General features: G+C 42.9%; 1 protein-coding gene across 2 annotated transcripts in view; it reads left to right on the forward strand.

The window, feature by feature from the left end:
* HMCN1 (hemicentin 1) overlaps positions 1-25,512 on the forward strand; it is a 1,785,366-nt gene that overhangs the window by 1,563,672 nt on the left and 196,182 nt on the right. For both annotated transcript variants that reach the window (XM_069641364.1, XM_069641365.1), the window contains exon 92: positions 23,316-23,486. In XM_069641364.1, the coding sequence (XP_069497465.1) occupies positions 23,316-23,486 (171 nt within the window). The remainder of the gene's footprint in view (positions 1-23,315; positions 23,487-25,512) is intronic.

Below are 25,512 nucleotides of genomic sequence, written 5' to 3' on the forward strand. Positions count from 1 at the left end.
TCATTACTTGATTATTCGCTAATCCTTTTTTTGTCTTTTTTTGAAAAGCTTCGACCCCGTAGCTTGTCACAGAATCCACCTTTCAATGTTGCAAACAACCACGGTCAGCCGTGGGACTTGTGCTTCCGTCTTTTTTTTTCTTTCCTTACAGCACTCAGAACGTGGCGCATACACATTTCCGCCTCTTTTTCTCTGGTTTTCTGCCGACGGTGGGCTTGCAGCTGCCAGCTATGTCGGAGACCGCGCAGCGAGCTCACTCCGCAGGGTCCCGCCGCTGTGTTCTTCGTGGCAAATGCAGACAACAGCCATCAGCAGCCACCAGCGTCAGGCTGCACTTGTCCCAGGAAGCGTGGCAACAGCACACAGGTTGTGATGATGATTGACAGCAGCCACTCCCATCTTTATCGCCATGGCATTGTTGTGGGCTGGACCTGTGGTCACAGGGTGTCAGCCTGCAGCCCAACAATGAGACAGGAGACTTTCATGGAGTCTTCCATTGTTCTGCCGCACATCTCGACTTTCTACTTCTTTCTGATAGATTTGATCCATCACCTGTGATTATTGGATACCGAGGCTTGAGCCTCATTACTCCATCTTCTCGGGTTGAGTGTATAGTCGTGGATTAGGATTCTTTCGTCACAGTAGGGCTGGTTTCACAGGGTCTTCGCTGTAATGGGCTGGGGGTAGCGGTTGAAAGGGTTTGCAGTGGTGGCAGTGAGTCTTCTGATCAGAGGGTTCGGGTTCTGATCCAGTCCTTGGCAGAAGTTCTCACTCAGCTTTGCTAGATGTTCATCCAACATCTCAATGTCCAGTTCTCTGTGAAGGTCAGCTATCCTTCTGCCGCACTGAAGCTCCTTGTATTGACAGGCAGGCATGAAGAAGGGGCCACACCACAGCAGAATATGGTCATGAAGGCAGACATCTTGGAATAGGCTGCTCACAGCTGTCCGCACAATCAAGCCTTACAGATATATGCTCTGTTCAGCACACCTGCAGGGCTGCTGTCTTTGTACCGACCTGGTAGCAGAAGCCAGATAGATAAACCTTTGCAGGTTCTTAAATGCAACGTGCTAAACAGCTCAGAGCTATAAACATATATCAACGCAATAGATTTCCTAGTGGTCATCTGAGAAAAGGGCCAATATTTCACAAAAATAATATATATATTTTACAAAACCCAATAGAGAGCAAAGTTCAACACACCAAACCTATCAAGAAGAAGAGAGTGCGCCTGTTGCCTGCCTCGTAGCCAGAGCCAATAGCCGTAGCCGTTTTATTTAAGAACACAATACTCTGCAAACAGTGCATTCCTTAAAAATTGTAGAAGATGATAGAGAAGAGCGACATTGGGTGGAGAATAAAAAAATTAATCTGGATGTTAGTGTCGCCTCATTTTTTCTACATGTCACCGTTCCTCAATGAGATCATATGTGCTGCTCTCTTTCATCTCCTATAGAGCCCGAAACCCTGTCACCTCCCATAAAATCAATAATCCTTTCTTTCCCCTTAGATACTGAAGTCACAAATAATAACACATGGCTCATTTTGATAGACTCACATTTTCTGCCTTACCCTGCTCTCTACCGGTCTCATTCGGTATTGCACAGAAAGTTTTGTTAAAAAATATAGATGAAAGAATCATACAGTAAGTAGTTTACTGGTTTTTGGAAGGATCGTGTGTCTACAATCCGACTCACTCCTATCATTTTTACTTAAACACCGCAACACCCATCTACTTGGCAAAATCTGTAGTGTGCAGTCTTGGACTCGAATCTTATGCATAGGTAAACAACCACTGGCAAAGCCAATCGTTGTGGCGTTTTTTGGATTTATTTTCTAGTTTTTTAGCATCACTGTAAAAAAATAATTCTACATGCTCAGCACACTATTGATTTACAAATGTGCATCTTACTCTTTAAAAGAAAAAAGTCATTTCCAAACGTAAAAAGGTTGCTTAAACTTGCATTCATAAGCCATTGCGATGCTGAGAAACACAGCAAAACCACCACACATAAAATCCACGAGGCAAGCAGACAAAACAGTGTTTTCATTAATGCTGAATTTTTTTTAACCCAGCCTTCATCTCACTGATTATAGTAATTGCAAAAGGTCAATTGTGTCGCCGGCACTGCTTCGCTAACCGTTATAAAAAGGCAGTGCAATTGCAGTTTTTAAGGCTGTGCGCCCATTCTGCAGGCTATACTATACACCTATCAAAAAGTCTAAAAGATCAAATTCCAGCACCAAAAGGTTTTGAATTGCAACAGTTCATGCCTCAAATACTGATTGTATTTTGATGACCCATTCAGAATTCAATTCAAATTTCAATTTAATGTTTTATGAGGTTCTATTAAAGCAAACACTCCTAACAGATTGTTTACTCTAACTCGACATACAAAAGAAAACGTTCCGTTATTTCTAACTGAACAAGCACAAGCATAGAAAAAGCCAACAAATGTTTCAACCTATCACAGGTTTTCATAAGCGCTAAATTGAGACATTATCGGAAAAGAAATGTACTAACACATATTGAAGATTATTTATTTTTATTTATTTATTTGGATTTGTAGAGCGCGCTACAGCCCGCAGGCACCGAGGCGCTGTATCAGGGCTTAAGGAGGCTTACTTGAGGGTTACAATGAAGCCGCCCAAAGAAAAGAACTTGTTCATATTAAAGAGTTACATGTTACAGCACAGTATGGGTTACAGCAGATCAAATCCCAAAATTATCCCAATGGAGGCAGAACGGCGTAGGAACATAACAGAGGAAACAAGAAAAATAGCAATTAGAATGAGTTATGTTGATCGCTCATGACCGGGCATCTAAATGTGCCAAACACATATCTCAATTTTATTAACATGCCGAACACCCTATCATGTATTACCAGTGCCACCTCTAATGGTGATAGGTTCCGAATCCATTGGTGTCAGATCATCTCACCACCACCACCAAATACCCATCTGTTGGATGAGTACCAAGACCAAAACACCAGACCAGTTACACTAATGTTATAAACCTCAATGTGCATTTACCTGTAGATTGATTTTCTAATCTTCAACAAATAGAAGCTGAATAGCTTGCACTTGAATTAACTTGATATTTAGAGCATTTCACCTAATAATCAATGAAAAAATGAGGGGGGCATTTAAGATTCTCACTCCCTCAAACCAATACAGAATGCTGTTCTCTATATTTGAATATCACTGTAGCTGACCCTATGGGAAAAGAAATAATAAACTGTAGCCTTTATTCCTGCTAGACTCTGTCTTATACGCCTTACATTCATAATGAAAATGGTCTTATCTTAACTGGGATCGCTGTGTTCCAGGTACATTACCTATTTGAATCGCTTATGTCCAAATAGTGAAGTGTTGCTGATAAGACACAAAAACACATAGAGGAAAACCATTGCATATGGTATCTAAATCTAACAAACAGCGTCAACAATCGTACGTGTGCCAATTCTCACAAGGTAAAAGACTCACCAAGCTTCTATATTGCAAGGACAACTTTCAGGCTCCCTCTGACGGCATTCCTAGTGGGCATTAAGCACAGCCATGCTGTTTGCCATTTAATATACCCCACGCAGCACTCACTAGACAATGTGTGATGTCACGTGTAACTGTACGCGTTGCAGCACGTCTGTCGCAAATTGTAAACAAAGTCCCAGAGACCAACGACTGCATGAATTTGTAACCTCTTTTAAGAGTGGACAATAACTCCATCTGACATGCACAGATTTAAAAATGTTATTAACAGCGGTTCTGTATTGAACCAATGGAGATTGCTGTTGTCAAATGGATTTTAAAATTTCAAGCTTCTTCTGAATTTTTTCTACGCATTATTTAAATCAATTGAGGATACCATTCTTCTCTTTAAGGATGATCCTAAAGGTAGTGATATTACCCTGCCCAAGGGAATCTCAAAAAAGATTTTCACTAATTTGAATTTAGACTTCAATGATCAGATTGCATATGTTCTGGATAACCCTCTATGTCTGTTGGATAATATATTCCACTCCAATATTTTACTGTGCAAATTCAATGTCATAACTTCAACAGATAACATTTTATATAAAGGATTCAACCTGTATGGATTCTCACTCTTTAGATTTAGAGATTACAAAAAGCTTTAGTACATATTGTAGGAATGTTCCCATGACATGGCATTTCAAACAGGAATCAAATTCGAATCTTTGAAAGATGAGTTCTACTTTACTTTGCCAATTCAGTGTAATAACTTCATCTAATAACATTGTCTATAAAGAATTCGGCGTATATGGATTTTCACTCTGTAGATTCTGAGATTACAAAATATTTTAGTACATATTGTATAAATGTTCCCATGACATAATATTTCAAATAGAAATCAAATTCGAATCTCTGAAAGATGGGTTCTATGACACAACCCCCACATATAATCAAAGGAAAATGTTCATTTCATGATCTGAATTCAGTGCTTTCATAACAGTTGGATATTTATAGATCATCCTCGCTTCCATTTGTCTAAGCTGTTTTTCTCTGTCCTCTCCTCTCGGATTCGGACGGATCATACTTATTCCCACAAACTTGATTTCCGCTTTATCACCCATTTGGTGTTTTCATTGCCAATGTGCCGTGAGTGGTAATCTGTGATCATCTTTTCTCAAAGCATGCAGATGTTCTCTGATCCTGATTCTGATTTTGCTGATTGTGCTGCCAATATAAATCAAATCACATACACATGTGATTGCATACACTGCACATTATTACCTGCAATTGATGAAGTACAGTATTTCTAAAGTTTCCTTAATATTCATGTGAATGCTTTTGGTCTCTCACATTTTGGCACATGCTGCACATGCCACACTTGAAAAAACCTATCAAATTATTGATATTATTGTGCAACCAGGATTTACCTTTAACAATGGGTTACAAAAAGAAGGGCTAGCTACAGGTTTGATTGTAGGCGCCCTTGTATAGATAAATGTTGGGGTCTTGTCAATATATTTTGATAGCTCTGAGTCCGTTAAAAGTATCTGTCAATGTCTTTTAAATAGTTTGTACACCAACTGGCGGTCTTTTGAGTACTTAGTGATCATCTTAACCCTCAGGTCATTACTGCTTTTGTCTTTTTTCTTAGGTTTCAGAAGCTTACTTCTTGCAGTGTCCAATCCTTTCTTACTAGCTTTTGAAATGGTATTATCTTTGTAACCTCCTACTCTGAACCTAGTTTGTGACACCTCGCATTCTCTCAAGTATACTTCTAATTTGGTGCAGTTTCTTCTGGCTCTAATATATTCACCAGTCGGTATGTTTTCAATTATACTTGCCCTCTGGGTTTGTAATACATGTGAATTCTATCCCCATGGCATTAGCATTCAGAAAACTGACATATTCTTATAATACATTCTCATTGCCTTGCCAAATCATAAAAATGTCATCCATATAACGTACCCATAATTTGATTCTAGGTGTCCACATATTCTCACTCCATGTATTTGTACTCAAGGATACCCATGAAGAGGTTAGCTAAAGATGGTGCATAGTTGGCTCCCATTGCAGCCCCTCTTGTCCGACGATACTTTGTTTCATTAAACATGAAGATATTGTTGTTCAATGTGAATCTCAGCATCTGTTTTAACATCAGTGTATGTAGGAAGTATGAGACGGGCCTGTCTGCAAATGTATAATCAATCGTCTCCAATGACACATCATATCATATAAATGTATGAAGGCCTTTAACATCTAACTTCACAAACTGATATTCATCACTGCATTCGAAAGTCTCTAACATATGCAATAGATGCATGTTATCACGTAAAAAGGATGGTACTTTCACCACTTATCTTATTATAATTGAACCTATATTTTTAGAAAACTTTTCAGTCATCCAGCCTCTACCACCCACTATGGACGTCCTTCTGGAATTGTTTCAAACTCTTTATGAACCTTTGGTAGGAAATATATTATAGGCAATTTAGGATATTTGACTGTAAGGAATTTCTTCTCAGCTTCCGTCACCAAACCAGTTCTAACCCATTTTAGACTAATTTAGCAGCTGTTGGAGTGGACCGATTGCGAGACCCAAAAACAGCTATTGACATAATATCCGGGATAGAGCCGAGGAAGGATATGGCATTTGCTGTGGTAGAGTGGGGGGTTAGGGAATCGTTCAGCAAACCAGCTTGAATTTGTATAAACACAGATTGAGCGAGCCCCAGCAAAAAGGAACTGGAAACTGGTTGCTATCGGAATCGTGTGAAATCCTATGATGCGTTTCAGGGAATGCCTACTTTTTACCTTGAACGTAACCCACTTCTCGATTACTTCGATTACTTTTCTCCTTATAAGATTGCTCAAATGGCAGCATTAAAAAACCTGGATTACCACTAGTAAGAACCAGATGTATACCCCTGCTACCACACTCTATCCATACATTCTATTCAGCATTTGCCTGGCGATGGTATTCTGCAACAGTTGAAGTGATTTACCTTAAAACCTGTGTTTCTCACTTAATGTAGTGCCCACATATTAGCTTATACACAGGTGGCATGCTTGCAGTATATTTTAGGATGTATGTGTGCAGTTGTCAATGGACTGATCCATGTGTTTTCTCTCCATACACCAAGTAGAAGAGGTGTGTAGGCAATAAACATACACCCCCACTTGCACACACACTTGTATTTAGGCTCTCCCTCAAGTACAATACTGCAGACAGTGATCTTTCCTGCTCTTAAATACATGTTGGGACTTATATCGCGATAGCTATTGAGACCCTTTATCGTTTTAAGAATTTACCTATTTACCCTGCTCCAAAACCGACTCTGTGTCCCACTTACACCCTTAGCCACCAGCCTCATCAGATTGCTGTATCATTGTTACCAGAAGGTTTCTGATACTACAAAGCTGTTTCAAGGTCATAGCCTTACCTTGAACACCTTGCCGAAGGCTGCGTCACCCAGCTCCCGGATAATCTGCAGGTACTCCTCTGGGTTCACGTCCCACTTCACATGCTAGAACTGCTTCTTTTTCTTTATGCCGCACAGCTTAAAGATCTTCCTGAAATTAAAGAAAGGCATCCTGGCTCTGTAAGAATCCGTACCCCATAATAAACAAAGTCGATGATGGTCTCCACCCTTGAGAGCCCTGTGATGCTCTAGACCAGTGAATGACTAGCAGTGCTCTACACCACTGGGGGCCAGAGCCCACGGGACTCACGATCAGGATGCTACACTCTGATGGGTGTAGAGCCTTCAGCACCACCTGCAGTGACAGACCCACCTTCTACCACCCTGAGGGGTGTTGTAGTCACAGGGCAGTGAGTAGAGTGAGTGACGGCGAAGATGCACGTCCCCTTGGGCCAGGCAGCTTACTTCATAAAATGACATCAGCAATAAGCATCTCAGCCGGGCAGGGCTGTTGTCAGCCTGGCATACCATCCATAGGTCTCCCTTCAAGCTCTGTTAGGTAGCTGCCACTATAGGCGGCTGCCAGAGCACCTGCCCACTTCTGTCCCATTGCCCGCTTTCTTCACTGCAACAATGGGAAAGGGGCCTTGAGGATCTTCAGAGGCAGCTCTAGAAAGACCCATTACTGCGACGGTCATCAAAAAACACTAGACCAACCCTCACAAATAAGCACATGGACATTTTCAGAGACATTTTAGAAGAAAACGTATCTATAATAGTAACTAGTTTATTTTTAATACAAAATAAATAACACTATATTACATTACTTAAAAGCTCTTGTACATATTTTTTAAAGCATCAAACAAGTCAAATAACTTTTTATAAACATCAACATATAGCGACTGCCATTTTTGAAGTAAAAATGGCTACCAAATTCAGCACACATGCAGGTAAAGAGTGCAAAAAGGGTGTGGATTGGGTTGGGGATGGGTAGAAAATCATATAGATTTGACTTAGAAATGGCTGTTAAATGGGTAGACACATAACCAAACAACACCAAAGCCTAAGTATCCATCTTCATATGTCATCTCAATTGAAAAGCATTACAGACCCTCATTCACAGCTCCTATTTGAAGCTCTTATTTTAAAGCTCTTATTTTAATGACAATCGTTTCGGCTTAAAGGTAGCGCTTTCATTGCCACCTAATAGCCAAAACTAAAAAGGGCTACAGTAGCCATGTTATAGTAACCATCATTCACCACACTGATGAAAAGAACACCACACAAATACAGAGCTGGAACTTGACAAATGTTTGTGTCAACTTTCACAACAGGAAAAGTAGGAGATCCAGAATCAGTCTCGGAAGCTTACCCGAGACAGGAGTGGATCATGGGCGAGCACTGTTTTTATTGAAAAAAATGTTCACGTGAAAAATGCCTGCTTTTATGAAAATGGCCCTTTCAAGATATCGTGAAGTAAACTAGAATATTGAGACACTTAAGGCAAGTATTTGGTAAACAACATGGGGGTCTTGATTCCTGAAATGGCGAAAAATGTGCCCAAGATGAAAGTCTGCAAGCACGGCATAGTCACAGAAAGGAACATGGGAACATTTCCCCGCTTGGCACCCACCTCCCTAATAGGCATGTCCACACTTGCAAGGGCATCAACAATCAGCCCCCCCTCTACCCTCCCTCACTTCCAGTTCCCCATTCCCTTCAAGTCAGGCCAAAAAATCATAAAGAGCATGCATTTGGTAAAAAGATGGTTTGCTTGTTATCTGTAACGTGTAACAGACAGAATATTGGCAGCAGTACGTAAGCTTCAAGGCCATGAGTATACAAACAATAGAACTTCTTAGAAACAACTAATAATTGAACTCAGATTTAAACAAAATAAAATATGCTATCAAAATATTTAAAGCATTGTACTTGTTAGCATATCTGGGCAGTAATAACAAAAAAAAGTTGCATGTCATTTTGGAAAATGTGGTTAATGAGATATATAACAGGGGTTTTGGCAAACGGTTCCAGAATTTTTTGGCAGGATATCACACAAAAAAAAACACCATTTAAAGTGACCTGAGTCCACCTTGTAAATAAGTTTGAAAGCAGACCTCTGACAGTAGATCAATGATCGTTCGGTCAGATAGAAAGGATCTATAAAGACCATCATTTCTTTTCCAACGCAGACCCAGAACGTTGGCTTGTTTTAGAAAAGTAATCAGTAGCCAGTTCAGTTCCCTTTTAGGCAGGCAGATGATAACACTTTTTGGATAGAAGGTAATGCCAGCACATTCTTGCATTATTTAAAATAAAAAGATCAATTATTGACTCCTAGTCATACAACTGTATGAAAAATCGAAAGGAATGCAATACTCTGATGCCTAGTAGCAGGACATCATAGGTTTGGGCTATTAGGTGTCACCTGCAACACCTATAAGCCAAAACTATTCCATTAGAGTGCAGATAGGGAGAAATGGCATATGAGGAGAGACACAGAGCGTATAGGTGTTGTTTGGTTATTTGCCTACCCATTGACTGCCCACGGCCATGCAATCCCTATAGCCACCACCACCCTGTTCCTGCCCCTGCCCACCCAACACCTCCTCATGGGAACTCTTTGAGCATGCTTCAATCAAGACTTACCATCAGAATTTGCATTCTAAAGTGCCTGCCAGTGTTTTATCAAAACAGTCCCATGAGAGTTCATGACTTAATTGGAGCTCTAGACCCGCTTCTGGTGTAATAACAGTGTCTTAACCAGGCCTGGCATCAGCCACTCGATCTAAAAGTATAATACGTGTCCTTCACCGAAGTCCTGTTAAAAACAGACTATGGCAAAGCCAACGGTTTTGGCATGTGTATAGGTATTAGGCATTTGTCAGGAACTGTTAGTAATTGTGCAGGTTTTCGCACCATTTTGCACCTGCTATCATCAATGGCAAGTTAGTAACACTGCAGCAGTGCCTGACAAGTGCCTTTCCCATGCCTATTCAAAATCCCAAATGGTTGGCATGGCCAATAATTGTTTATATGTTGCTGTGAAAGTGAAACCTGTTTTCTTGCATACACTGCTGCACTTCCATTTAGTAGCCATATAGTCGATTGATGTCATCACATTCATTGTGAAGGCCTAACAGGACAGGGGTTCCATCAGCGAATAACTAGCACAGAGGAGTGGGCCCCGCAATCAGCCAGGCCAGGGGAATGATACAGAGGTTTACGGCTTAGTTCCGAGAACCTCCAGAGGTGAGGTGCAGAGATTTTGAAATGAAATTAGCAAAAGGAGCCTGCTGCCGCCTGCCTGTGTGAAAGGCTAGAATGCGGCCATCGGCATCCTTGGACTACAAATCATCTTGCCCAGGCAGGTTGATAGGATGTAGCCTGTGTTGTCAAATATGGCTACTAATTCAAAATGCATAGGGAGTTTCTCCCTTATATGCAAAATTGCCATGGGGGCATTAACTGGATGGGACATCTGAAAGGAGCCTATAATTCTCTGAGGATTCTACACGTTGAGCAGAGACTTCTACTTCTATATTCTTGCATATGAAAGGAAGTACTGGCAAAAGGTGCAGTTTTTTGATCTTGTAGGTCTAGTTTTTTTATTTTTTGCATAATGGTAAAGCTATACCTCTATTATGAGCATGCAGGCAATTGTCCTCTTGCAAGCTTTCATTGGTTAAAAGAGCAGCCTCTTGGGTCAGGCTCCCTGATGTCTCCAAAACAATGTAGCTTTTAGAATGGACTAGACAGCGGGCCTGACTGTCACAGTTTCAACTTGCATTATGGTATTTTGTATTATTTGACGAACAGGGATGTCAGTTTTGAACAAAAAGGACTTCCAGTAACACATTTACAGATAGCAGAGGCATTCCCCCGAAGGGTGCCTGTACAAAATCACAAAGAGGAGAACAAGTGATGAGTCAGATTCCATGGATGTAAAAAAAGTGGGACATAGAATAGGGACTAAACAAAACAAACATATATATATGTATGGCGGCCTTAGTAGGGTCAGGTGGGGAGGATAGAGGAGAGGGCAGGGGCATCTCCATCTTTAGCAAGTAAGTGAAGTTTAAGCCAAGGTTTGAAAAGATCTACAGTTAGGCTGGCTTTGTATGTTATGGGCAGTGGGTTGCAGTGGAATGGAGCAAGTAAAGAAAAAGAGCAGAAGTGAGAGGAAGCACAGGGGAATTCGGCCACGAGGTTGAGTGCAGAGCAGGAACAGAAGGAATGAGATGGTGAGTAGACAGAGATGCAGTCAGCCAGGCACTGAGGAGCAAGACCATTCATAGCTTTATAGAGTAGGAGAAGGAACTTGAAAAGGGAGCGGTTGTGCATAGAGAGCCAACCAACATGTTGGTGTTAGGTTGAAGTTGGGTCAGATCGGGGTAGGATGTAGAGAGTGTGGATAGCAAAGTTGAGAACTCTGTCTAGATGGATGAAGGAGTAGAGTGGAAGGCCAGCGTGTAGGCTCAACCAGTAGTTAAGTTTGCTGAGAAAAGGGGTGGAGATTAGAGTTTTTGTAGAGTGGTTAGTAAGAAATTGACGGATTTTCCAAATGCTGAGAAAGTTAATACGAACAGCAGAGCCAGTGGTAGTAAGGAATTTTTGTAGTTGCCGGTCGCTATGAAAGTGGACCCCAAGTTTACAATCCTTGAGGGAGGGAGCAAGAAGATTAGGTGAGAATGAAAAAGGAGAGGGGAGGGAAGGGATGGCATTGGAAGCAGGGAGAAAGATTATTTCTATTTTTGAAGAGTCCTATATGAGGCAACTGAAAACCATCCAGTGACGAATTTCAGGGAGACAGAAATATGTTCCAAGTTGGGCAGTATTGAAGGAGGAAAAGGAGAAAAAGAGTTGACCCTCATTAGAAAAACACTGATAGTGAAAGCCAAAGGACAAGAGGGTAGAGGTACAGAGAGCAAAGAGCAAAGGTCATTGGACTGATAAGGAGAAGGGTGCAGTCAGAGGTTTGAAAGTTGCAGGGGATTTTAAAGGAGCAACCTTCCAGGTAGGATGCACTCCACGCGAGAGCACATTTGCAAACTCAAGGTTCTGAAGAGTAAGGAGGAGAGGGGAGTGGTCAACAGTTTCGAAAGCAGCAGAGAGATCTAAAAGGAAGAGTATAGACGAGAGTTTGGAGTGGTGAGCATTAGAGAGAAAGTTGAAGGCATGCAGGAGTGCAGTCTTAGTAGAGTGTTCACTCAGATGAGGGTGAACATGTCCTGCAGTATCATTAACAGTGCACAGTGTGACTGAATGAGGCAGTGGTTGTCATATATTCAATAGGAATTTAACGTCTAATTTTTAAGAAGTGAATTGGCCAGTAAAACCCTTTGTGTGAAAGACCCATCAACGCAGGGCTTGAAACCAGGTCGATTTGTATGCTTAAATACAATAGAGGCTAAGCAGATTTTGTCCCACAAAAAATGTTTGCTCCCTTAACTGGCAAGAGAAACTACCCATATTTTGCGAAGAGCTAATAATTGCCATAGACGTGTTCACGTTCCTGGCTTGATCATGTGGAAGATTCTGAGGGAGGGAATAATGTTGTTTCCAAATTCTTCCTTTTCTTTGTAGGGAGTAAATACCACCCACCTCACAAACTCAAAAACCTTCTCTGTTACTGAGAGATTTCACAGAACCTGGTTAATAGAATTTTGGCAATGACAACCATTAGACCAATGGCACCTATAAGCAAAGGAAATAGAGATCGGCCCACGGCACCTGAAATAAGAGAGAGGGCCCCCGAAAGTGGAGCTGAAGAAGCCACAATGATCAGCAGAGGCCCCTTCCCCGCGTTTCATAGTGGGTGCTCTCCCAAAAAGAGACGGTACGGGAGTAGGTGAATAGACTAGAAATGTGCACAGCAGTGTGGTAGTGCCAGGATAACTGCCCATTCAGCTGCTATATTGTTGTGATGCAATTATGCCCATCAACAAAATATAATGAACTTCAGAAGAATGAGAGAAAGGAAGCAGCCACTGTGGACGAGGAAAAATGCGAGGATGGCTCTTGGCACTAAAGGTAGTGCCTAGGAGTAGACTGCAACACAACTGAGCAATTCAGAATGTAGTTCAGGGGTCCAGGACCATAAACCTACAAGTATTTTAAAAATAGGATAATTATTTTTGTAGGAAGCTTCCACTTTCCCTAACAGAATCAAAATTGTTGCAACGAGAGATACTGCAATGGAGGAATGTACACAAAATATACTTTTGTTAAGCCTCAGCAAAAGCAAGCGCAAAGAGAAGCCTGCATGCCAGCACTGCTTATTTACTAGCGGCTACAGGATACTTTACTGGTCATACCAACGACAACTGACACAGGCATTATAGCTGTGGCCACGATAGGGAGCAATGTAAAAGGGAATACTGGAAACCACTCTGATTGGAAGGCCCTTTGACCTCAGCATGCCGGTCGAAGGATGCTTACAATCCTATTGCCTACAAAATCGACACCAAAGGTGCTTACCAAATGGCTGTCAGGGATGGCATGCCATGAGAGAAGGGAGGGCATTGATGTCTTCCTGTACTTGTGGACCTGGTCTTCTCAGTGTTAATTATTCTTGGCTGAAGCAGATTGTCCTTGCCTAATTCAGACAGGCATGGCACTGCCTCACCGATTAGGGTATACAATGAACTTACAAAAATTAAAAGTGGTGGCTGCAAAACTGATCGGGATAAAGACTTAGATGGTATGATCTTTTCGCTTGAAAGAAAAGATTAAGACTTTGAAAAGGTTCAAATCCTTGTTGCAGATGCTCAGATCTTGGCAAGGAGATAGATCAAGGTGCCATTGGGCACACTGGCATTATGTGAGTGCTTGATGAAAAACGGATCAAGAATGACTAGACAGCAGTCATAGAGACTTTGGGAGATATTTATCTTAACCTGTGTGATGATAATAGGTTTACTGCGTACAGACTATGAGCGCACACCACAACTGCCCAGACTTCCCCTTTGCCCTTGCTGCTTCCCTGTCCCTTCACTGCCCACTGTTAGATTTTCACATAATTCTCGCCTTCTATTTATTTGTAAAATAAAAATAAATGATGGATGTGTCACAACATGTCATGAAACATCTTGAATGCTGGTTCGTTATTGACATACAAATGGAAAAGGCATTCTGGGTCCTATCGTGCAGCAGAACAACACAAAACCCCCCATCACATGGGTTGGGGAAGTTGAAAAACTAAGGAAAGGAAATGTGAAGGATTGCCATCTGGGAAGGGCGCAGAAGCCATGGCTTTTTATTTTTTATTAAAACAAACATAATGCTGCCGGTAATTCTATCTCTGAGAGAGTCATCTGCTGATAAGAGTCCTCTTTCCTCCGCTGCATGTCAAAAGCATAGTGTACATGTGTGCCTTGCTGCATCAGTATCCTGATTCGCATCGCCTGATCTGCCAGTGGCACAGAGCAGAAGAGGACACATGTGCACATTTGACAGCTGCAGTGACAGTCAAGTCTCTGTAGTGCTGGGGCTGTATTTGAGATATGCACCCTTGTTCCTAAAATGAGAATGCTGTCCTGGTGGCACATTAACTGTAAAAATAAGCCATTCCTGAGACTGAGGTATTGGGGGCCCTCATCTCTGATAGTTATCTAAGCCACACCAATTTGATATCACATATGTGTTATCCCTGTGAGTATAGCTCAGCTGTGGAAAGATTATGCATATTCCCCCAGACAGGCTGTCCTGCTTCTGCCAGCAAGACGGTGCCCTTGGGGGTTGCATCTCTTTGTTCCTTTGTGAGGGAAGGTAACACCCTCCACAGAAAGACAGCCACTCCACAGGAAGCTGTCCTGTGAACAGGAATCAAAGGGTATGCCCATTCACACAGAGAAGTAGCCTCACACCCAGGGGCCTCTGATCTCTATTTGCAAGGGAAGGGCGGGGTTAGTGTGGCCAGAGGGAGCTCTTTATAGTTGGAAGAAGGTTCCACCATCTTGTTTCTGTATGCCTCTTATATTTCCTTCCTTTCGCCTCCACTTCCTGTATCCCAAAGCACTTTGGGTATGATACCAGAAGCCAAAGTCCACTTAGTCTAATGATAGGGGTTGTATCCTTCAAGCAGTCTTGCTTTTGACCAAACACCTTTAGGCTCTTGCCTTTAAGAGAAGGGATCTCCCGCACTTCTCAATATCACAAACAAACAGCTAAGTAAGAATGAAGATTGAATGTCCAAAGCACAGGCACGCTCTGTTCCCTACCCATCCCCAAGGCACATTGGGGGTAACCTGATGCTGGAACAAGATGAGCATCTCTGCCTTCACACTACTGCCCAGGACCTGCTTGTGGTGAAGCACCCTTGAAAGTGTGCACCACCCTTCCTTGCTGGAAGTCTGAGAACAAGTACTGAACTTGTCCCTGAGACCCAGAGTGGAACTCACAGCATCCAGAGAGCCAAGACAGCCAAGAGCCATGTGTTTCATCAACGTATCTCGAACCAGCAGTACCCTCCATGGCTGCCTTTGCAAACTGCACGTTCAACCCTGTTTGACAATGCACCACGCTAGCTGAGCACATCGTTTCCTTTGGTCTCAAACTACAAGCTCTTTGATGCATCTGCTGTCTTCAAACTGCCGCACACCCTGCCAGCATCTTCGCTGCCTATTGTCATTGCCGACCCTTGTGGATCCTCATGCCCAGACGATTGGATGCTGCATCAAACCCCTCGAACTGAACTGTGCATCCAGTCATCAGTGTCTACGCCATCTACTCAACCATCAAACCAACACTGGTGACCTTCACAATATGTAGCCATTCGAGTGCTTCATCAAACCTATTCCACAGACCAGCGCATCCTATCACCAGCATCTATGTATGTGAACTGACTGTCGAATCGACTTGGGCGGCCCTCAAAATGAAGCACTCGAGGGGCTGTGGTTCGCTGTAGTCGAACCTCTAAGAAGGTTCTATTGACCCATAACTGTCCCCTTAGTCTATTTTGGGCCCTAGTCTGATTAGTTCATTTGTATACCTTTTTTCGTCAAGACATATCCTTTAAAAAGAATCTTGTGGTTATTGAAATTGTCTTTCACTGTATTTTGTAGTCTCCCTTCTTGCATAGTCTATGTTTTTTTCAACAGTAGTGGGTTTTTGTATAGTTTTCTGTTTAGTTTTCTTGCAAATGGTGTGTTTAATTACAGTAAATATATATTTTGTATAGAACCTTGAATGGACATTCTCTTTATTTTGAGCTGTGATAGTTTGCTATTTGGGTCACTACTGAAACACATTCACACCCCTCTTGACAGTGCAGCCTTCCTCTAGCCCACGTTACCACAAAAGACGAAGGAGGTATATTTCTTAACTGTGCCTGTTTTACCTTTATGATTGGGATCACTGTTGGTTTGTAGACGTGTGAGGACTGAGTAGGTGGTTTATTCCCTACTCACCTCTATACTCCTGCAGAGCAGAAGACATTTCATCACATGAAGGTTTTTCAGATTAAATTACAGTGGTTATTATTTTCCAGATTGTCTATCTCTTACTCTTCAAAATTGAAAAGCAACCCTAAGTGTCATATGTATGCCCAGATACCTGTCCTGATCTGCTGTGACCAGAGACCCATACTAAAACTCAATGATGACTTGCACATGGTTATTCCCCTTTTTAATGACACAGCAGATGGAAATATAATGGGTTGTGAGGCTTCCCAGAACCGTTTGGGACTAAGCCTTATTTGCATATATGCTGTGTCCCCTTTTATAATGACTTAGCAGGTTGAAGAAATATAGATTGAAAGGCTGCTCGCAGCAATAGCCAGGTATGAGTAATTTAAAGCCTTTCCATCCATCTCTCTCTTTAGAGTTGTTTGAGACAATTCAATAGTATAGCAGGTCTCGCTCTAAACAGGTATGTGCGTAGTCAGTGGTTAAACATTCTGCGCAGTGTTTATTATCCTCCCTAAGGCCCACCATCAATAATCTCACATGCTTTGGAAACCTTCTCATTCTGCTCTGGTCCCATTGGGAGCAGCCTGGTTAGCTCATGGACCTAGGTTTAGAATTCACTGAAATTGCCACAAGAGACTCAAGAAAGGAATTTGTTTTCCCCAGAGGAGCAGAGGCTCTTCAGCACACTTAAGCCCAACTACAGAAATCCTCTTCTGATTTTTATTACCCCAAACACGGCGTCATTCTGAGTTTGGTAATGCAGCAAAAAGTCACGGTAATTCTGCTACTGCTACTTTACCACTGCTTTCCCTCACTGCCTTTTCATAAGTTTAGTTGTTAAGCGGAAGACATGCCTCTAGCTTTTAGCTGGAGGTCACTCCTCCACTTTACTGACAAAAACTGGATAAATGATCAGGTGGAATTATCACCCACAACAATGGGCCTCATTACAACTCTGGCGGTAGCCGTGCCAGTATAAGCGGCAGGCTGCCGCCGGAGTTGTGTATTTATTCCAATGCCTGGCAATGGGGAATGACCGGGGCATTACAGCCCCAGCGGTCCCTGAAGCCAGGCATCGGAAAAAGTTACTCCCCATTCCCATTTGCGTCCCATAGGACTCAATGGGAAGGGGAAGACGGTAGCACCGGCACCATTCAGAATGGTGCCGGTGCTACCGTCAAAGTCTGTGAGCGGGTGCCTTTCCGCCCGCCAGGTCAGACCTGGCAGGCAGAAGGGCATCCGGCCCGCAAACTTGTACTCTGCCGTTCCGGTAACAACGGTGCCGGTAAGCCTACTGGCACCGTTGTTACCGGACCGGCAGGGTTGAAATGAGGCCCAATGTCGTCAAATCCTCATAGACTTCTGTGGGATCTACCAGTGGCACTAGTGACCTGCTGGCAAAACCAGCATACAGAGTGGTGGTAAAGGTAAATATGTTGGCAGTATTTTCTAAATACTGCCAAACTCTTAATGAGGCACTTGCTTTGATTGAAGTGCTGGGCTTCCTCTTCAAATACCTGATTGCTGTGAACTCCAAAATTAGCCTTGAACTGGGCTCTTAAATGGAGGAGAAGTAATATAATCCTACTTCTAGCAAGTTACTGTTTTATTGTTCATTGTATTCTTACTTAATATACCAATAATGCATCTTTAATCTTTATTTAATTGGTGGAATATGAATCATGGTATCTAACAATTGAATTTAATTCTCATACTGAACAACTGCTTCAAATTCTCTCATGTGGCACCCTGTCCCCTATGAAAGCAAGCTGGTTGGGCTCCACTGGTTGGTGGCAGATCTTGAGTATTGTAATTGGGTAAAGCCTGCAGTACCCACACAGATGTCACTACAGGCAGTCCCTATGTAAACCCAGTAATGATCCCAACCAGCCTAAAGTTGTATCCTGCAAGAAAGTGATTGGGCCACTGCCTACCTTGGCAAACATGGCAGACAGCTTCCAGAATCATATATGACTTGTTTTGTGAATGGCATTGGGATTTAAACTTGAACCTACATCTACAAGGAAGGTCCTGGAGGAAGCCCACAAAAGTAGAATGTGGCAGCCCTGAGTGATTATGTTTGTGTGTCTGTGGCAATCTTGATTTCATGCCCCTGATGATTGGGAGCAGAGTTTGAACTCAGACAGTAAAACTCCTATTTAAACTGAGCATCTAGATATTTAGCTTGCCAGGGGACAAGTCAGACGTAGATGCCAACAGACATAGATGCCAATCAGCAGAGGAATTGTGAGGACGTACTGATGGTTCCTCTTTCAAGACATGATTTTATGGCAAACCTCTGCTTCATATCCTTAGACAGCAGTCTACTACCAGTGAGGAAACAGCAAACCTTCCTTGTAACCCATTGGAAATATTAAGATGTTGGTGCCAAGGAAACGTGTTGTCCCTTCCCCGTACTGACCTAAAACAAAGTGACGAAAGCACCAGGCTCGCAGACCAAAATCCTCTGTCTCACTTTTAAATGTCTCCATAATCGGGCCCCATGTATCCCCAGACCAAACCTTTAGATATATTCCATCACAAGATTTCCGTTTGAAAGATAAGATATATTTGGTCATCCCTACCTCTAATTTTATGCATGTAGAAGACCTGCAATTTGCAGTAATAGCCGCACGATTGTGGAACACCCTACCAGTGAGCATTTGTGAGATGGACAGTTTCTTGCAATTTTGGAACGCCATCAAGGGCCTGGATGTTGTGCTAGTACCGTGGCTCAGGGTGTCATTGTCAGGACTGATTTTCTATACTCTGACCTGGTGGGTCTACAATGAGTACACACAGTGTAGCAGTCAAAGATTACACTTAGACAATCAGGTATAAAAAATACTTCTTTACTTATGGCCAAAACACACAGTGAAAAATGACTACTAACAGGTAATACTATCACACACCACTAACATTAGATACATATACACATTTACTGGTTTATGGCAAAATACAGAGAAAACCCCTGAAAAGAAAGGTACAAATTAGTATTTGCTCTAATGGTCCCAAAGAATAATCCCTAACTGCAGAAGTCCCAACCCTAAATGATCAGGGGCCTTCTGCCCAAAAATTCAATAAAATGCCATACAATTATTTGAAGCTGGAAAAACTCTCTGGGGTCCAGTGAACAGTAGTGTCAGGGGACAAGTTAATCTAACTAATAAACGTGTTCCCAACTTACGGAGTGCTTGTGTGACCAAGCTATCGCAAAGCAAAAGTGTTATAAATGCTTTGTCGATGTAAGCACATTTTAAAGGGAATTTAGAGGGCTGATAAATATCACCATAACTCACCCCCTGTACTCAGATTCTTCATGAGACTTGACAGGTCGGTTGAAGAAGGTCTGAGGTCTATTTTCTCGCTGTCAGCCTCAGCCGTTGATTCCCAGGAATTGCAGGTTCGAGCAGCTCTCCCTTCGATGTCTGATGCAGGTACAAGGACTCTCAGTGGAAGAATGCAGCAAAACTCGGTGTAGGGCCTGTCTCAGGACAGGAAAAGACGCTGGTGAGCAATTTCAGATGACAGCCACCAAAGCATGGTGACGTAAAGGGATTCACTTGCCATGTTCTGACATTCCCTCCTATCTAGAGTCCCCTCAATGCTAGGACCACAAACCTTTGCAGAAGTAAGTCTTGTCGTGCCAGCTGAGGATCCCCCAAGTTCTCAACTCGGAAATGCAATGTCTGCAGCACAGTAGCCCAAACCCAAACTGGTCAGCCACAGGGCGGTCCTGGGGCACTTCCGAAGGCTCTTCTTTGCAGGACTCCGAGCTGACTTCGAGAATGTCAGTACTTTTTGTTGCCACTTTTGGTAACTTTTTATCATTGTACAATGCATTTTACAATGCAGTACAAAAGGGCAAACTTTTTGTTTTGCCCTAGACTAACACTCAGAGGATTTTTGGTTACTTTATGTGTGCCTAAAGGACAAGCGGGTGGTAGCAGTTTGTTTTTGCTATTTTTAAGTTTATGTTATTTAGCGTTATTGCGTTTACCACATTTGGCTACCTACTGTGTCTAGTGTCCAAACATGGCCGTGTCACAAGGTTTTTCGTTTGTCCCTTCGCCATCTTGTCACTAACCCTTCTTCCTGATCTGTGAGGACATGAACATTCTTATATGGACTTCAAGTGCCCAAAAAAGCAGAGGCCTTTGGCAGGCTACTGCAGGGTCATGTGTGTTTGCTGCCAGGAAGTGGATTGGGACTGTCTGCACCTATTCCAGAAGAAACCTGAAGGAGCTAAGTATTCCATCCAGCTGCAAGATGTGTAAGGAGACAGTGGACTCGTTGGAAGACGGCCTGGCGGCCAACTTCTACTATTGTCCTGAAAGAGCCCTTTCTTGGGGTTGATCTCCAGAAGCCCTGAAAATGAGTTTCGACCCTTGGGGTCGTGGGAACAATCACACTCGACGTCAGCTCGGAGCACTGCGAAGAAGGGCCCTCGGAAGTGCCCCTAGATCACCCAGTGGCTGACCAGCTCAGAGTTTGGGCTACCGTGCTGCAGACGTTGCTGTTCCGCATTAAGCCCCGGAACTTTGGGAATCCATACCTTATGTATGCTACAGGAGTCATCTCTGCAAGATTGTATTTTACCAGCACCAAGGAGACCCAAGATAGGAGGTGAAGTCCGACTGCAACAGCCGTGTCCCCCTGCGTTGCCATGCATCAGTGGCTGTCATCCAAAATAGCCTTTTCTGCATTCAGTCCTGTGCTGAAAGGAGTCCTGCATTGAGTTCTTCTGCATTCTATTTCCTGAAGACCTTGCACCAGCATTTGTCGCTGACCAGAGAAATGTTTGAACCTGCAACCCCTGGGCATCAAGGACCAGTGCTGACAGCGGATAAAGCGACCTTGAACCCTCTTCTGAAGACCTGCCAAGTCCTAAGAAGAATCGGAATATGGGGGTGAGTTGTAACAGTACTTTCCTGATCCTGTATCACCCTTTTAAAAGTTTGTTAACTTTTGGAAAGTTTTATAACAGTTTGGCTTTGCCATTGCTTGCTTGCGTAATAATTCCAAAAGTGGGGGGCTTTTTATTCACTAAAAAAACTTGTCCTCTACCCCTTGGAACTCTTCTTGGACCCCAGAAGTCCTCCACTAACCTTTTCTCATCTCAAAAAACTGTGGAATTTTGGTGAACTTTTGGCCACAAGGCCACATACTTCTTGGGGATTCACTTTTATAGTTAGTGTGGTATCTCTGTGAACCTGTGCTTCTGTTTTTTAATACATATCCTCCTTTTCATGGGTTTGTTATGTATTTTACCCTACTCCAGTGATGTATATATGTATCATTTATTTAGTTTGTGTGAAAATATTACATGCTAGTAGTAATTATTCATAGTGTTATAAGGCCATAAATAAATATGTATTTCTATAATTATTTGTCTAAGTGTGTTCATTGAGTTTTTACTCGGTGTGCTCATTGAGGACTCTTTAAAAGTATTACCCGTCCTGAGACTTATCCTTTACTTTACTTTACTTTATTGATTTGTATAGTGCGGCTACTGACCCGCTGGCTTAAAGGCGCTAGGAGACAAGGACGAATAACAAACACAATCAAATAATAAAGAGAGAAAGAAGTGGGCCACGGGCCGATCTGCTAAAAACAATGCTAATAGGGGAATAGTCAAATTAGTTGAATAAAAGTTTTTTCCTAAAAATCATGATTGAAGGTTCCTCTCTCAGACTCAGTGGAATGCTTGACCAATCCCCTTGCTACCTTGAATCGGTTTGGCTACAGCTTTCAGAGTTGTCCCTGTCAGTAAACTAGGTTGGCCTCCTATACATCAGTACACCAGGCCGGAGTATAGAAATCCAATCCCAAAGCAAACATAACAGGTTCTCTCTGTGCAATTTACACCTAGAAAGAAAATGACCTCCTTAGTGTTTTCATTTGTTTTCAGCTGTATTGTTTCATAAAACCCAACTATGAGGCCTATGCTAATGCTGTTGTGTCCTGTCCCAATCAAGCGCATCTGTCCCCATGTTGCAAAACCTATTTGGAGTGTACAAGTCCCCCAGTGTTTTCAATTGCTTTCAGCGCTGTTTGATGTATGAAACAAAAATTCTAGGTCAGTACTGATGTTGTTGGGGCCTGTCCTGAGATGTGAGACCATGTTCCCTTGTTCCCTTTCCTGCCCCAGCGGGGAGCTGCAGCAGTCCTTCCCTAAGCCCCTCAAATACTTATATTGACCCCTCCTGTTCTCCCATTCCTGTAATGGCCATTACGTCGGTGTTAAGCCTGGGTTTCCAGCCCTGCCAAACTGCTATTTACTAACCTAGGTTAACAACTATGAATCTATTTGTTTTTGCAGATGAGGCTTCTTATGTACAGAGAATTGAAGCTAAAGAGAATAATCAGACGTGTGGAATTCTAGAGAGAAAAACAGAAAAACTAAATTCAGAGTTGTTTTTTAAAGCCAGTAGACATTGGCATAGACAAGGGTGGGAAAATGTGGGATGAGTTGCGTAATGTCTTTCCACCTTTGGCCACTTCCTGGTGGATTGAAAGGGAGTGCACTTTGCATCCTCCTTCATAGCAGAGGTAGTCAAGAGAGGCAAAGGCTGACGCAGACCCAAAGACTAAACAGTACATTGAGGTTGATAAGTGTGACACTGACAGGAATATAGTATCAATTGGGACATAGAAGCAAATCCACTGACACACGAGTGAAGACTAGGACCGCCTTTCCATCTCCAGCCTGTATCCCATCTTTAATTGTACCATTTGTTGTCAATCCTAATTGTATCCCTGTTATTGTACAATTTTACGTTGTGCCCTGGCTGTACAGTGCTCCGTTGCTCTACAGGTTAATACTATATAAAAACCAACACATACATACTATACAGTGCGCAATACCTGAGCACAAGGCTACAGTAAGGATAAGCTCCCTTACATATTATGTCTTATTTGTTTATTTATTCGACAATTATCCCCCTCTAACTTGCATAAATGTGTTTGTGGGCCTTCAATACAAAGATGTCAGAAACTTTTTTTCCCTTTTCAGTTCATGGTAACTGGGGCCCGTGGATTGCCTGGGGTTCTTGCAGCCGATCTTGCAATGGGGGCCAGATGAGGCGATACCGGACCTGTGAAAACCCACGCCCGGCTAGTGGCGGCAGAGCCTGCACCGGCGCTGACACGCAGATACAGAGATGCAACATTGAGATGTGTCCAGGTGAGGCAATGGTCACCATTCCGCGTCACCTCGTATATTCAGATTGTTGGGTGCTTACTTTGCGGGCACTGAACCACACTCCCATGATGGAATGACTAACAGAGGCTGACATTTTGAAGACATATCGTTATTATTTTGGGGGCAAATGAGTTGGTTTATTTCTCCTGACTGAGCGGCTCTCGAACAGTTGACCATTCTATACAAACTTGGCAGAACAAGTGCTGTCGTTTGGTCAACTCCAAGTCACTCACTTTCCTCCCACTCCAAGAACATTATGCGCTAGGCTCGGAGAGAGTTCTTGCAGTTGGGATATTAAACACATAAATCATGGTTGAGCATTTCAATGAAAGGATTATAAAACATCCCAAAACAGGGTTTTCATTGTACTTTTTCAAATCTGGCTACTACGACATGTAATGTTGTTATGTTATTGTGATTTATACTGCCCACCGCTGTCATTTTCATGGTTTCCAGGCACCCAGGGGGATCTAAAAAGGAAGGGGGTTGGGATGGGTTAGTAAGTGGGAATGAGAGGGAAAAGTGCAAGGGAGCTCTGATGTGCTGTTGGTAGCTACGGTCACTGTGTGCTGGTATGTTTTTAGTTGACATTGTGTGATGTTTGATGGGTGGTTGTATGCAAATGTTTTATGGGCGTCTTGGGTGTTGTGGAGAGTCGGTAGAGTGCTTGTAGATTGCAGTGTTTTTGTTTTTGTGGCAAAGGTATGTGTCTTGTTTTTTCAGTGATGGGTATGCAGAGTGTTACCGAGTTTTTTTGTAGTGTTAGTCAGGGGTCGTCTGTGAGTTTGGCTGTCCCTTTGGGTTAGTCTTATTCTATTGAGTTTGGGGTCACCAGATATCTTAAAGAAAGGCGGAACACAAGTACAGGCTTGAGCATTGAACAAAATATTATTAACATCAATATTTGCTGATAGATGGTGGGGCATCTGATCACGAGCTTCCGCTTGTGTGAGGTGACAACTTTTCATCTTTAATTTAGAAACTACAAAATAGCTCAATATCTATGCAGACATAGTACATTCCAAGGTTTAAAACAATAGGCTACTAGTAACATTGTAATCTGTAACCAGTTTTAAAAAGTGGTCTCTTACATTCACATATATACAAAGCGACAAGAACATCCCTGCTAGGTACATGTTGCGTGCCCATTTTAATACCCATCCTGCCAGATGATATGATATGACATATATAACGCGCCTATACACAAGTGTTTCAAGGCGCGACGAGGCAAGGGGGGGGAACAGAGGGAAGACAGACAATGATCCTACTAGGCCAGGTGACATTGAGATCGCTCAAGTGCAGGGGAGGGGAGGAGGAGGAAAACATGCAGGGGGAAAGGGGAGGAGACAGTGCAGTACATAGGATAACAGTAAAAAAAATAAAGTCAATAAATAAAAGTGCAGCCAGCTGGTGGCAAGTGCAAGGGTAAGTGCAGAAATCCAGTGTCAAGTGCTAGTAGGGGCTGTAGGGATACAGAACCATTCCCTGAGTTCAAGGGTTGCCACGGGGGCAGTGCAGGTGTGCAACTGGAGACGGTGGGTGGGGGTTCCCTGGGCCCGAGATCACAGGCAAGCCAGGTAACCAGTGCAGTATCAGATTTAGCCAGGAGATCAGCAGGGGAGAGGAGGAGAGAAAGCAGAAGCAAAGAGGAAGGTCTGGAGGTGCTTCCGGAACCAGAGATGGTCCTCCTCAAGTTTCAGAGAGGCAGAGAGGCAGTTCCAGAGGGAGGCACCAGCAGAAGAAAGAAATCTACCACCAACTCGCTGCATGGAGAAGCGACTGACCTTGAGGGAGTTGGAGGCGGATGGGCGAAGATCCCGTGAAAGAAGATATTTAGGAAGAGAGAGTTGAAGGTATTGATGTCCCAGGCCCCAGAAGGCCTTGTGGACGATGCAGAGGGTTTTGAACTTAATCCTCGCTGCCACTGGGAGCCAGTGCAGAGATTTCAGACCTGGAGAGATACAGTCCCAGGGCTTGAGCTCAAGTACAAGTTTCGGACAGCATGATC

The sequence above is a fragment of the Ambystoma mexicanum genome, chromosome 1q (assembly GCF_040938575.1).
Source record: "Ambystoma mexicanum isolate Mex_15411 chromosome 1q, UKY_AmexF1_1, whole genome shotgun sequence".
NCBI classification, from domain to species: domain Eukaryota; kingdom Metazoa; phylum Chordata; class Amphibia; order Caudata; family Ambystomatidae; genus Ambystoma; species Ambystoma mexicanum.